The sequence below is a fragment of the Metopolophium dirhodum genome, chromosome 3, assembly GCF_019925205.1.
Source record: "Metopolophium dirhodum isolate CAU chromosome 3, ASM1992520v1, whole genome shotgun sequence".
NCBI lineage: Eukaryota > Metazoa > Arthropoda > Insecta > Hemiptera > Aphididae > Metopolophium > Metopolophium dirhodum.
The window spans coordinates 1,910,833-1,925,971 of NC_083562.1; the positions used below are offsets into that span (position 1 = coordinate 1,910,833).

Sequence of the window (15,139 nt, forward strand, 5' to 3'; positions counted from 1 at the left end):
GTTTTTACATTTTGGCATTCAGTACTAATTAATGGTCACAATTCACCCTAAACCGGTATGACTTTATGGTACATAAACCCAATTGTAAGTTGTAACACATAAAAAATAAGATTAAATACATTTTATTTCCTATCTATGTATTGCACTTTCTACTCCACTCCCTTGATGTCATTAAATTTATTGATTTCAAAAGTTAAAAAATATATTTCTTAGAAAAAATCAATAAAAAACCATGCTTTATTTAATACACAAATTATTGTAGTATATAATATATTATAAAAATATTTCACAACACTTCTGCAGGTAAAACTTAGTTATAAATAAATAATTATATAATGCCAAAAAACTATAGTACAAAAATTTAAAAAAAAATAAACAAAACAATTGATTTTATAGTGAATTAAAAAAAAACATTCAAAATATATATAAAACGCAAATCATACTGACATTAATATAGAGCAGAAACTATCATTGAGATGGCATTTTGTATGGAATTGATTCCTTAGTCCTTGCACTGTCAAATTAAGGTATAAAAAAAAATCTGTTTACAAATAGTAAGTTACATAAAACTTAAAAGTTCTTAAAGTAATGTTATGTACAATTTATATTTAATATTTATGAATATATAATAATAATAAAAAGCAATTTAAAATTGATATCACATACGGTAGCCAATTCTCCTTAAATTTAATATATTTTTGTTTGTAATTCATTACGATATACGATTTATATAATTAAATCATTTTCTGGACGTCGGAGTAAACCCTCCTTGGATGCCATAGCATTTTGCTTGTACATCATCTGGACCGCCTCTATGAGCCTTTACTTCATTATTATATGCCTGGATACGGTTTTTCACCGGAGATCCACCTAATGGCGAATCCTGTTTTAACGTTTCAACATCATTGAACACAACCTGAGCACCTCCTCCCATCGTTTGTATAATATCAGCCTAACAAATTACAAAACAATTAATATTAGTGTTATTGACAACAGTAATTATTAAAAAAGGTATAAAATACTTTATATAGTTTAGCTTCTGGAACGCCTTGTTCATCTGAACCTTGTGTCAATAAACAATATTTTGATGCACCATTGTTTGATACTGTTTTGGCATCTGTCAACTTGGTAACGGATTTGCGCTTCTTCAACTTGGGTTGCATGATAGTTTGCAAAGGAATAGGTGCTGGGGGTTTGTGTTCAATCCAACGTTCATGTGGGTCACACGATTTGGATCGTCTTGAACGTAAGTATCTTAATGTTGCTTGTGATGGCTAAATGTTAAACAATTATTATTTCCATGTGGGCAACTGTGAACAATTTATTTAAAATAGTTTAGTTACCTCATTTTGTTTTGAATCTGAGGGTTTATCTCTGTTCACAACTGGCTCTATTTTATTTAAGCTTTCATCAGATAGGGTTCTTTTCACAATACGCCTGGAAAAATGGCCAGGAATATTTTCTGTGCTTTCCACTATATTTTTGATGTGTCTTAATTTGCGTTTCTTATCTTGTAATTTAGCCTGAGAATCAAATATATAAATAAAAATAAATGAATACTTTAAAAAATAATTTTAGGAGTGAAATCTTTTTGTAGTTAGGGGAATAGAACTGTTTTTACTACAAAAACTTGCCTCACGAAAAAACTCATACACCTCATGAAATATGTAGTCAAATTTTGATTGAATTTATGAAGACTTTAGATAGGTTGCATTGGCGAATCAAATTTATATATATAAATAATCAAAAATTGACGAGTATTTTTCTGGCCGTATAAACTTCAAATTCTAAAACCAAAGTTCTATGTAACCTAAATAAATATATCCTCCAAAATAATTTTTTTTTTTATCAAAACCTGACAGGTAAGGAGTTGTTTTGATCAAAATTCAAATGGTATGATTTAACTTTTCTGTAGTGCTTATTAGCTTTTGTATGGCTGCTGTCTAACAGACCTAGAAATTGCCCTAAATTTTACACCTTAATTAACAGGCTCTGACACACATAATTATTAATTAGCGTATACAATTTGTGTACAAGGATGTTTTTTGGTAATAACTTTGAAAACTGGAAGATGATTTGAGATTTACACTGTTAAAACTCATTCTTTAAACTGTAGGTATTTAAGATTAAATAAAAATAAAAAATACTATACAAACCTCAAACTCATTTTCTTGAACCTTCCATTTATCTTTGAACTCTCTGGACAACTGTTCTTGTTTTTTAACAATTTTAGTATTATACTTTTGTTTTAACAGATCTTTATCCACTGAAACTTGATTTAGCATGTTGTCTTTTGCATTTAACTAGAAATGAAAAACTTAAAAAATTAACAGACATAATTTTGACTGTATATAACAAATATGTCTTTACTTTTGGATAGTCTATAAATGGGATTTTTTTTTTAGCTAAGTGATTAGAGATGAGAGTAAACAAACAAGGCAAGACCTGATCGAATTTACGTCCCTACAGTTAACAGGTTAGGTAAATGTAGTTCTATCCCAGTATTTTTTTGAACTTACATCTGATTTTAATCTTTTGTTCTCACTATCCAAAAATTCTAATTTTCTTTTTAGCGACGCCATTTCATTTTCTAGTAAAAATGATTTGTTTTGATATTGCTTAACCTACATAAAATATTATACATATTATTAGTAATAATCGCCAGTGTTAAAAATAAGTTTGGTTATTAATACTTTATTGGTATCTTGGTCCCTCAGAATTTGCAGTGAATTTATTTCTTGTTTTGCACCTGCAAAATTGCTTTCTAAGAATACTATCTGAGATCGAATGTCATTACCTGTAACCAGAAAATAATTAATGCTTTTTTTTTGTCATTATTAATATTTATATTTTTTTAAATAAAAAACAAATAAATAAAAGTAATAGATGTATTTTAAATAATTTTATCATACTCTGAGTAATCAATATTTCACGAAGTTCATCCTTTTTTCTTATTCTCTGATCAAGGGCAGTAACTAATTCTTTTCTCTTCTCATCATCTAATAAATCATCTACTTCCAAATCTGGCAATGGAGGTCCCAAATTAATATAACTGCAAAAAATACAGTTATATTTTTTATGTATACTACAATTAATTGAAATTACCTTCCAAAACAGTTTTCTTTTGATTCATAATTAATTTTATTATCTTGTGGATATCTAGCATCTTCCTCAATTACGCAAGGAATGCGGTTAATAGATTGAATCTAAAATTGTGTTTATATTAGGAACAGATATCATAGAATTAATGTTAAGTATTATCACTTACATCAATGACTTTTCTTCTTCCTGGAGTCAAGCCTATATCCATACGTAATGGGGTTGTTCGTTTGACTTGAACACTTCCAGACATTTCACCAAATTGTAGAACAGGCTGTATGTTGATAACAAAATTATTTAAATATATATTAAATAAAATTAATTTGCTTTTTATTTACCAAAAGCTCTGTATATTCAGACATAGGGTTAACACAAATTAACATTCTGATTGAACCAGAACCTTCAAAAAAACTTTTAAATAGATGTGTAAGACGTGATGTTCTGTAAGGGATTTTCTCAGCAATATTCCTTAAATTGCTAGAAGACTGATTTTCATATAATATTTTAAGACATTGTTTCAAATTTGATAGTGACTTATTTATTTCTCCTGTAAAAACGTAAAGTAAAAATGATGTATAAAATAAAACGATAAAAAAATTCTCACCAGCTTCATGAAGTCTTTGTCCAGTTGTCTTTGCTTTCCCAGCTCGTTCACTTCCAGCTAAATCTACTAGTGACAGCTGACTCACAACTGTATACTTCTTATCTTGAATTATACTTATCCCATCAGTATCCAAAGGTGCCTAATATAATAAATTCTCATTATAAATTCTAATATTGATATACAAGTAAGTATAAAAATAATATTTTTGAAAATACAATTTTCGAAATTTCTTAAGGTATTAATATTTTTATATACTCACTTGTACAACTCGTATAGTAAAAACTGTATGACTGCGACTGGAGTCCATGTTCAAAAAGGTTGGTGCAGTACGCTTTCTCAATTGACCTTTTCTTAACCATTCAAAAGCGTCAACTGCATTATTTACTTCTTGTTCATTTACTCCATGCACATACATATTTCCATTAGCATCTTCCCTTATTATTTTACTGTTTCTATTAAATAATCATACAAATTAAAATGAATTATAAATATACATCGTATTATTTATTTACCGTCTTATTTCTCCATCAGATACATCTTCTAAAAGATCATAAACATAATTATGATATATTTCTACGTAGCTTATAAAGACTGAGTATGCTACATCTTGTTCTATATCTGTAACTTTATAATTAAATGGTATACGATCTGCATCTGCATCTTTTCTAGAATTAATATTTAAATTTTTATAATATTAATTTTTTTTTCCAGAATATGAAATAAATTTAATTATCCTTACTTTTTTGATGTTTTTGTAGGATTTTTAACATTGTTTTTGAATTCTTCAGATTTAAAAAACAAAATGTCTTCCATACTATGTACATCAAATCCATTAAGTTTATCAGGTTTAAAAGTATACCTTCCAGCTTGGTAATTTTGAATAGAATTGAATATGACATCGAAGCATCTTCCAACAATACCACCATCTTCCTGGTTACCAGTCATTGTGTATGATTTGCCACTACCTGATATTCCATATGCAAATATTAAACTACTCTTTCCTGTCAAAAGTTGTTCAATGAGTGGCAATCCCATATTTTGAAAGACCACATCTTGGGACTCATATTCAGTGAATATTTTTTTGTAACTGAATTGTCCTTCTCTAGATATTCCTCTATCATCTGGTGAACAATATATTTGTATTTCAGTATCGGAAACAACTTTGATACATGACGATTCTAAATTGGACTGTACAGGGCGAATTCGACAATAAACTTGAATGGGATCTTTCGCATCATCTTCTACTCTATACTTTTTTTGAATTTTAGCTGGTTGGCTCCCAACTCTCTTCATTCTATTTTAATACATATCAACAAATATAGTTGGAATTATTCATACATTGTAAATAAAAGTTGTTATACATATTAATATACTATGTATATACTTTTATAATTATACTAATTTACTATTGTATTGGTACTTTAATAAGTAAATATCAGAGATAATGAAATTGTACATTAAGACAGAAGAAGTATTGATAATCAATAGGTTCAGGATTATTATGCATAAGTATTGTATAATAATCAATCGTGTTTATGCATACAACATTTGAAAAATAATGGTTACCAAATTTTATTATACTTAAATCTGAATAAACTATTTTTGTATAATTTTTATGGGAAAAATACACTATGGTCAATCACCAATCTTATTCACAGTTGTTGATATATCTATTATCGTACTATTTTTTAGTAACTGGAATATCACACAGAATGAGTCAGAACTTTACAACATACCTTTAGAAGGTAAAATTAACTTGTGTTACAAAATTAATAAATTAATGCATAAAGTAATCAGAACATAATACATTTTTCCAGCCGATCGTTAAATTATCTCAGTTACAAAATAGCTTAATTAAAGCAGTTACAATTATGAATGTAATCAAACTGAGCAACATATTCTTTATTTAATGTTAATAAAATAAGAATCTTTTGTGAAACTAGTTGGAATTATGTAACTTGGTATTAATTTTTTATCAAATATTCAAATGAGTAAAAACAATATCGAGTATCTACAGAATCAATGGATTGCAAAAAGTCGAGATATTCAATCAGAGTTATTTGACGTATAGCAGAATATGCGTTTATATAAAAATCCAGGCCTAAACAATCAATAATCCTTTAATTAAAAAACAATCTCATTATCGAGATATAGTAGTATAGGACGGCTATGCTAAGTATATCATACGAATTGTTTCTAGGTCGAACTACTGTACAAAACGGATATTTTAATATCATAACTTAACTTGTACAAAATGTTTAAAACAAATTAAGTAATCAGCGTGTACTTACTTTAGTGTTGTTCATAAACTAATTTACTGGGACAATTAATTGATACTTATAATTTCAAATTTGTGAGATTATCAAAAACGACTAACGAGTAACGAGTAAACGACCGTTAAAATCAGTCATTCATAATATCCATTATTTTGACGGGCTCGAGCGGTTCAGCCTTCAGCGCCCAGCGGTTGGCATTGTTCGCATTCCGCGCTGGTAATCAGTGGTGACAACGAGTCGGAAACGAAAATAACGGAAACACCGAAATGTGTCGAGTACGCCTCCAATGTGGTCAACCCGGTGAGATGTTGATACACAATGCGGTAATCGGGTTGTTCTTTTGTATGATGATATTGTGATAAGAGCATTGTTTGTTGATTAAATATAAAATGCGATATTTTTTTGGTACTTTTATTTATTTACAACTCAAAACGGAGTCAATTTCATGATTTCTCATAGTTTTAGCCAGTTTTTCGAGTAACGTATAGCAGCCTACAGCACGGCTTTCTAGTGGACAAACAGTGTCGTTCGACCGCAGAGGCCTCGTCGGTGACAATACTGATGTAAGTGTTTGATGCATTCTTTCATTTGTTGCGTACTTGCTTGTTTCAATGCCAATGACAATTGGAAGACACAGACATTGTGGGCTTGATCGGTTGCCGTGCAACAGTATTGCTTAATCATTTTTATTGTCGAAATGGTTTTTCGCTGGGAGGAAATAGAACTTTGACCTATATATTATTGTGTTATTGTCCACGAACCCCTGCGCACCAAAGACAATCTTAACCATACCTGATAGCAGAGGACTATTAAAGAAAGACTATAATTTACTTTTATCATCCGTGTTTGTGTTTATGTACCTATTATGAAAATATGTTTTGATACGCTATTCATTTTCATACATACCTACTGCGTTTACAAAATTACATAAGTTCTATTAAATCTGCACATCAATATTATTAATTTTTATGCATACCTTGTGTATTGGTGCAGACTGCAGGATATAACCGAATCGTGTTACATTGTCCTATAATGAAGATACAAGATAACTGATAGTTAACAATATGATTGATATTATAATTATGATCACCAAATAAAGTTATTTTTAGATTTTCTTGATTTTAACCGTAACATAATACAATAATATATTTCAACATTTTCGAACATAATTAAATAATTAAATAACCGCATATTTATTATTTATCCTTAGTTTTAAAATATGTTATTTTTGTATAATGAAATATTTTACTTTCCCTCCATTAAATAATCATGAAGTATTGAGTATTAATCTTTTACAAGTTGCTATTTATTGATTCATATTTTCAATACATATTTTTATATTTTTATATTAATTATGATTTTTTTTTATTTAGATATTGCTCCAAAAGAGTATATTGAATACATAGATTCAAGATGAGTGATGATGACCGTGATGTTGAGTTGGAGACTGCAGAAAAGCGTGCACACCATAATGCCTTGGAACGCAAAAGACGTGACCATATTAAAGATAGCTTTACAAGTCTTCGAGATTCAGTTCCATCATTACAAGGTGAAAAAGTTGCTAGCCGCGCACAGATATTAAAAAAAGCAGCTGATTACATACAATTTATGAGGCGTAAAAATGTTTCCCACCAACAAGACATTGATGATCTCAAGAGGCAGAATAATATTTTGGAATCTCAGATTAGAACGTTAGAGAGAGCTAAGGCTACTGGCAATTATGCTATGGAGTCTAGTGAATTAGCTTTAGATGTATCGGGATCAGAAAATTCTGATGTATCGGATGGAGAACTCCAAAAATCTAAAAGAAGACTAAAAAAGCAAAAGTTTGGATATTAGATTTAAATTTCTACTAATGTCTAATTTTGTACGTATTTATTATGTATGAGGTAGGTTAATATTTAAATAGTACCTTATTTGGTACAAATTTTAAAATTAACATTTTAAGAAAAATCATGATTTTGTTTGTTATATATTTTTTTATATGAAACATCGTCTTGAAAATATTTACAGATTTTTGTGAACAAAATAAAAATAATTATTTATAAATTGATTTGATTGCCACAGTTGATATTGTGCGTTTTCTTAAATTCATTTCAAAGAAAATTGCTAAATAAGGTGTATATAAATTACCAACATGCACTGTATCTGATGTAATTTCTTAATTTGATAATATACTCACCATAAATTCATAAAATCGTAAGTGTTAGATAAAATAATATTGGATTTGCAATAAACATAAAATAAACGGTTTCAATTATTATTCATTAATCAAAATTTCATAGTTTTCTATTAAATTAAACTTAGGTTTTCAGATTCAATAATATGAACTTATTTCATATACAATTGTTATTATTTGCATTGCATCGTAGGTCAATCAAATACTTTAAATTTATTATTTTACAATGCTTGAAATTGGTATAGTTTTTGTTTTTGATAAATTAAAATGTTCTTATGTGTTGATAACTAGCTAGTTTCGTTATTATTTTTATGTATAAAAAGTTGCTGTTCAAAAATATTATTTTGCATACATATAATGGCAAAATACTTGAAGTGTAGATTGAACATTTGTCCATTGTTATTTTTAATTATATTTAAGCTTTTATATTATGTATTATTAATAATATAATATGTTAGGCTGTTAGGTATTATTTTTGTTCTAAAATTGTATCACATTTATGATTACATAGTTATATATATTAACCCTGTACAAACCGTAAACTTAAAATTTAATTTTTAAGTAGTTGGTTCAAACTCTAATGTTTTGATGAGCATAATATAATATTTGACAATTGTTATAAAATATAAAATAAACATTGCAATATATTTAAATTAGCCTAGTTTAGTTTCATAAAATCATATTATATCATACATGTCATATAGTCATACCTTAATATTTAAAATAATTGTAATCACATGCTAAAATCAGTAAAATATGGACGATACGTTTTATACATTTCTTGTTTCCTATTTACATTTTTGATTAAATTCAAATCATCCAATCATCATTATATTTGTATAATATTGTTTATATTATATTTTGAGAATTATAGCAGTTACCACTGCCCCAATACACAGTGTTGTAATCAGACCTATAAATTAAATTTATAGCCTATAAGTCTGTTGTAAAGTATTAAAGTAATAAAGTGTTCAAATACTTTTTTGATATTGAATACAGTTTAAAATACTTTCAGCATCAAGACTTTTTAATGGTACCTATTTTAATAAATACTTGATTTTTGTACTGAGATTTGTATCTGTTTTGGATTTTCTTTTTAACAATTTTTTTAAATTTAAATAAGTATGTAGTGTGATTCAAATATTTCCATACTAATTGTTGTACCTAATAATACATTTTAAATACTAATGCCGGGTTGCATGAAAAATATATTCATTTTATGATTCAATAAAATTTAATCATGAGCCACCAAATCATGTTTAAGGGACCATATTAGCTCACTATTGCTTCGTTAAATGTTAAGGGGATTCGATACCCTGATTCTCTGTTCTTGTCTAACACACGCGTGACATAGTATTATAGACGTGTTTTTTGCCAAACATTCCAATTGATCTATTGAAGCGATAAGAATTCTGAAAACAGATTTGAATTCGTCGTCAAGTCTACTTGAAATCGACTTTCCCACATTTTTGATATCATCCACCAAATTCCAAAAAACGTCATATTAAAAAAGAGTATTTAAACATTTTTGTATTTCAATTTTTGGAGAAGCTAAAATCAAAAAATCAAAATTGTGGAAAGTCGATTTCAAGTAGACTTGACGACGAATTAAAATCTGTTTTCAGAATTCTCATCACTTCATTAGATCAATTAATATGTTTGGCAAAGAATTCGTCAAAAATCCTATGTTGGGCGTGTGTTTGACAAAAACAGAAAATCACGGTATGGAATCCCCTTAAGTTCATGCGACCCGGCTTAAGTGTACCAAACTGTGAAACTCGAATATTCAAAAAAAGCGAGCCTTAGTGAGTTTACATTAACTAGGGACATCGACTTTATCAACTTTTGTTTTCACACACGACACAAGTACACAACTAATGAGTAATGATTACTATAATAATCAACAAGGACAACGTTTGAAATTTTGAAATTGATAAATAAAATATATGACAGATAATTACATTTCACAATACAATCATTCAATAATAATTAAATTTCTACTTAACCAACTCATTTACATAATAGTTATGTAATTACAGTGGGTGTTATAGACGGAACCGCGAAAAAAAACCCCCGAAAAAATAACCCCTTATGAGATTTTGCAAATTAATCTAAAAATATAAATTGGTATTGTGTTATTGCGTACCTATAGTATAATGTATAGTATATCATACCTATGGGTACAATAATATTGCTATGTCTCCACGAATAATAAAAACTTCCCTAGATGAAAAACATTTAATTAAAATTGATCTTCCATGACATCTTTCATTCGTCCATGGAAAAAATAAAATGCAAGCCAAAGTATCAAAATCTACGCCTGCACATTTATTTTCAGAAGCTGTAACGAGTCTTTCAGATGGTATTCTTGAAGAACTTCGTAAAAAGAAATTAATAAAAAAATCATAATCAAAGAACTCGGAGTTTTCCAAAAGTACCCGATAATCTAAAAGATTTGAAAATAGAAGGTATGTACGTATTCACTTTTAATGAAATTAAAAATAAAGAAAAACATGAATTTTTACATAAAACCAATTTTTGGCAAAATCGAGTTTGTTTTTTTGTAGAAACACAAAAGCGAATAACCGTAGATACTTTAAATTTTCACAAAACGATTATAATATTAGTATATTACCATTTTTCATATGACTATATGAGATAACATTTTCATAATGCAAATATGGGGTAATAATGGGGTAGCACCCAAAATAAAGTTCAAAGACTGACCGTGTATTTGGGCTTCATGAGGTTATGACCCAACACCCCCCCCCCCCCCCCCCCAGAAACCAGAAGAAATTGCTTCTGAAAAACATGATTCGCTACGCCACTGATTGTACTATTTATAACACGACTATCTTGTTGTATGCGTTCTACTGGCGCATTTATATTTTATCTATGTCAATAAGATACCTCTATAATTATTAATTAATTTACCTTTACATAATACATGTAATATTTAACTATATTTATGAATATACTGGTGGCACCTCGGAACTTTATTAATTAATTATTGACATAATATCGTGTGGTTGAGCGCGTACGACAAGTGTCCCGTAATAAAATATAATCAACATAATATTATAATATACCTGTATTCATAATATTGTATTGTATAGGTGAATGGAGTTAGAATTTTTTTCTACACATTATTTTTGAAATTTCTAAACAAACCCATTTATTGTGCATTTTTAGATTCTGAGCGGATCGAGGAAGCTAGTGGTTTTACAATGGTGTTTATTTTTATTATTTTCATTTTAGATTCTGAGTGGAACGATGATTGTATTGATTTAACAATGATGTGTGTTTTCTAATTTTTAATTTTTGTGTCTGTGTACACGATTAATAGTCGCAATAATGCTTCGATTTTCAACTTCAGTATCTTGTTCGGTGGGAAAGTGAATCTAGTTGGTACTTTTGGGAGGCCATAATAGTTTTCAAAAGCGCACGGAAAAACAAAATAAAAATTAGGGAAAAACGGGAATTTTTACGCATAATCGGTTTTTGACAAAATCGATTTTGGCTTTTGGTGTAACTCTAAAACAAATGATCGTAATTACATGACAGTTTCACCGAATGTTTATATTAGCCTTTTCTATATATGAAAAAATGTCAAAATATTTTGACTTGTTTTGAGCTGTTTACGGATATACTCAGTTTCCAACTTTTTTAGGTATTTTAGATTCTGAGCGAAGCGATGAATGTATTAATTTTACAATGATGTGTGTTTTTTTTAATTTTTTTTTTTAGTTTAAAATGTAATAATTATTTTGTAGTTAAAAATTTATAAAATGTTCAAACTTTGTAGCTAAAGATTGAAAATTTAAAATAAAATTCCAAATAAGGCCTTCTATAAAATTTTCAAGCTTATTTAACCAACAAATAAAATTTTATTGATATTTATAGATAAAAAAAACTAAAAAAAATGGAAACTGAAAATGTCCGTAAACAGCTCAAAATAAGTCAAAATGTTATGGTGTATAGAAAATGCTTACATATGATAAACATTCAGTCAAAATTTCATGTACCTATGGTTATTTGCGGTTATTTGTTTTATAGTTGGAGCAAAAACCAAAATCGATTTTCTCAAAAACAGATTTTGCGTAAAAATTCCCGTTTTTTCCTTAATTTTTCTTTTGTTTTTCACGTCACTTTTGAAAACTACTGGGAAATTTTTACTTTCGACCCCACAAAGTACCAACTAGATTCACTTTCATATCAGAAAAGTTACTGTTGAAGAAAATCCAAACACTTTTACTGACCTAAAAGGTGATGACAGACACAAAAAAAAATAAAAATAAAACACATCATTGTAAAATCAATACATTCATCGCTTCGCTCAGAATCTAAAATCCAGACTGACAAACAGTCTCCGCTCAGAATCGTTTTTCTTATACAATGATATCATTGAATTCAAGTTTAATACAATCCGTTATACTGTAGAGTAGACATCTACTTACCCGTTTTTTAGATTCTGAGCGAAGCGATGAATGTATATTGATTTTACAATGATGTGTGTTTTTTTTTTTAATTTCCCGGTAGTTTTCAAAAGCGACGTGAAAAACAAAAGAAAAATTAAGAAAAAACGGGAATTTTTACGCAAAATCTGTTTTTGAGAAAATCGATTTTGGTCTTTGGTGTAACTCTAAGACAAATGACCGTAGGGACATGAAATTTTGACTGAATGTTTATAATTGCATTTCCTATACACCATAACATTTTCCAAATATTTTGACTTATTTTGAGCTGTTTAAGGACATTGTCAATTTCCATTTTTTTTAGTTTTTTTTTCTATAAATATCAATAAAATTTTATGTGTTGAGTAAAAAAGCTTGAAAATTTAATAGAAGTCTTCTAGGTTATTATTTCAAAGGCAGATGAAAAAAATTAAAAATCCTTATAGTCACAGTTTTTATTTATAAGCATTTAAAGTTCAAATTTTGACAAAATACGGAAAAATCACGAAAATTAGCAAATTATTTTGAGTTGAGAATTCATTAAAATTTTTCTTTTTAAATCTAAGATTTTAAAATATAATACAAGATTATCCATAAGTTAGTTTACCTTTATCAAAAAAAAAATGTCTACAAGAAAGTCAAATGAAATTTTTATGAGCGTTTTAAATTTATATTTTTACATTTGATATTCACTCATGTAACGATTTTCTTATTTTGTTGTAATTAAAAAACGTATGACTGTAGATACTTGAAAATTTCACTGAATGTTTGTATTAGCATTTTATATACACGATAAAATTTTGGAAATAATTTGACTCAGTTTTCAATTTTTTTAGTTTGTTTTTCTATAAATATCAATAAAATTTTATTTGTTGAGTAAAAAAGCGTGAAACTTAAATATAAGGCTCCTGATATATTGTTAATAGCAGTTGAAAAATATAAAAAATACATAGGCACAATTTTTTTTTATAAGCATTTAAAGTTAAAATTTTGACAACATTTATCAATTTTATAATTTATTAATTATTTTGTAGTTAAAAATGTATAAAATGTTTAACTTTTATGGCTAAGGATTGAAAATTTAAAACAAGGCTCCACGTAAATAGGTTATATATAAATTACTTTATTCACAATAATATCATAGGCTGACTGACCGTTTTCGCTCAGAATCGTTTTTCTTATACAATGATATTATATCATTGAATTCAAATTTAACACCATCCATTACAGTAACCCACTTGTAACCTACTGTACAGCAGAGCGACATCCACTATCCACCTTTTTTTTTAGAACGTCAATAAAACTTTATTTGTTAGGTAAAAAAGCTTGAAAATTTAATTCAAAGCTTTTATTATGTTGTTACAATGACTTTTGAAAAATATTAAAAATCCTTAGTTAGTTTTTTTTTATAAGCATTTAAAGTTCAAATAATGACAAAATACTGAAAAAACACAAAATTTTGCAAATTATTTTTAGTTAGAAATTCATAAAAATTTTTCTTTTTAAATTTAAGATTTGAAAATGTAATACAAGATTTTTCATAAGTTTGTCTACCTTTATCAATAAAAACATGTGTACAAGAAAGTAAAATTAAATTTTTATGAGCGTTTGAAATTCATATTTTTACAACATTTGATAATCACTTGATTTCTCATGTAACGATTTTCTTATTTTGTTGTAATGAAAAAAAAACGAATGACTGTAGATACTTGAAAATTTCACTGAATGTTTATATTAGCAGTTTCTATAAACGATAAAATAATTTGATTTTTTTTGAGCGGTTTACGGACATTATCAGTTTTTAATTTTTTTAGTTTTTTTTTTTTTATAAATATCTAGTCATTAATGACATACAAATAAAACATATTAATACATAGCACAGATATAGATACTAGTATAGTAGTATCTATAACCGTGATATATAGGTACACACTACACATTGTAAGACCAATATCTAAAATTAGAGTAGGGTTAACCTATTGTTGTCCAATTGGTTAGTGGTTATCCATAATATTATATAGGTAGTTAATATTATGTACCTACGTAGAATTTATAATTCACAATTCACGATCAGGGACTTTGCACCCAAATTATTTTTTCGGGTTTCCACTTTCCAGTGCTATATTCGAGTGTTGAATCACCGAATCACCGATCCTTAGACTTTAGAGTATTATTTAAATTCATAAATTATTGATAGACGATACCACTGAATATCGGAATGAATTGACGAAACGAAGCATAAATGCATGTGTAGGTGAATGTTAAAATGGGTTGATAAGGAGAAATATTTTATAATTACATAATACAACAATACCTACCTATTTATTGGTTATTGCTTATTAAACAAGTGGGGATGTATAATTACAAAATCTAAAAATACTTACAAAATTATGGAATACCAGTTCTCGAATTGGAAAAAATTAAATAGCGGGTTATATGGATTTCGGTTGCTGGATTATTAAGGGGTTTTTTTTTTTTTTTTGGGGGGGGGGGGGTATTACGGCCTTACGGCCTTACGGGTTCCAAT

The 15,139-nt window shown here is 27.9% G+C and overlaps 2 protein-coding genes across 2 annotated transcripts; one reads left to right on the plus strand and one right to left on the minus strand.

Moving 5' to 3' along the window:
• Positions 1-219: 219 nt before the first annotated feature.
• Positions 220-6,128, minus strand: LOC132940278 (kinesin-like protein KIF23). The gene is made up of 15 exons (XM_061007777.1): positions 5,995-6,128; positions 4,443-4,997; positions 4,216-4,368; positions 3,963-4,155; positions 3,704-3,842; positions 3,438-3,646; positions 3,269-3,373; positions 3,106-3,206; positions 2,913-3,052; positions 2,694-2,797; positions 2,520-2,624; positions 2,157-2,303; positions 1,344-1,523; positions 1,023-1,274; positions 220-952 (listed from the first exon to the last, which is right to left on the minus strand). Exons 2-15 carry the CDS (start codon positions 4,994-4,996, stop codon positions 740-742), a joined length of 2,595 nt encoding a protein of 864 aa, XP_060863760.1. The 5' UTR covers position 4,997; positions 5,995-6,128; the 3' UTR covers positions 220-739.
• A 211-nt stretch (positions 6,129-6,339) lies between these two features.
• LOC132940280 (protein max) lies at positions 6,340-7,997 on the plus strand. The gene is made up of 2 exons (XM_061007779.1): positions 6,340-6,542; positions 7,353-7,997. The coding sequence occupies exon 2, from the start codon at positions 7,393-7,395 to the stop codon at positions 7,816-7,818; it is 426 nt and encodes a 141-aa protein (XP_060863762.1). The 5' UTR covers positions 6,340-6,542; positions 7,353-7,392; the 3' UTR covers positions 7,819-7,997.
• Positions 7,998-15,139: the final 7,142 nt, after the last annotated feature.

Excerpts from the sequence above, each read along its gene's own strand:
- LOC132940278 (XM_061007777.1), bottom strand. The coding sequence starts at position 4,996 with ATGAAGAGAGTTGGGAGCCAACCAGCTAAAATTCAAAAAAAGTATAGA. Across the intron at positions 4,156-4,215 it reads TCTGATGGAGAAATAAGACG|AAACAGTAAAATAATAAGGG; the intron begins GTAAATAAATAA and ends ATTATTTAATAG. Across the intron at positions 1,275-1,343 it reads CAGATTCAAAACAAAATGAG|CCATCACAAGCAACATTAAG; the intron begins GTAACTAAACTA and ends TTTAACATTTAG.
- LOC132940280 (XM_061007779.1), top strand. The coding sequence starts at position 7,393 with ATGAGTGATGATGACCGTGATGTTGAGTTGGAGACTGCAGAAAAGCGT.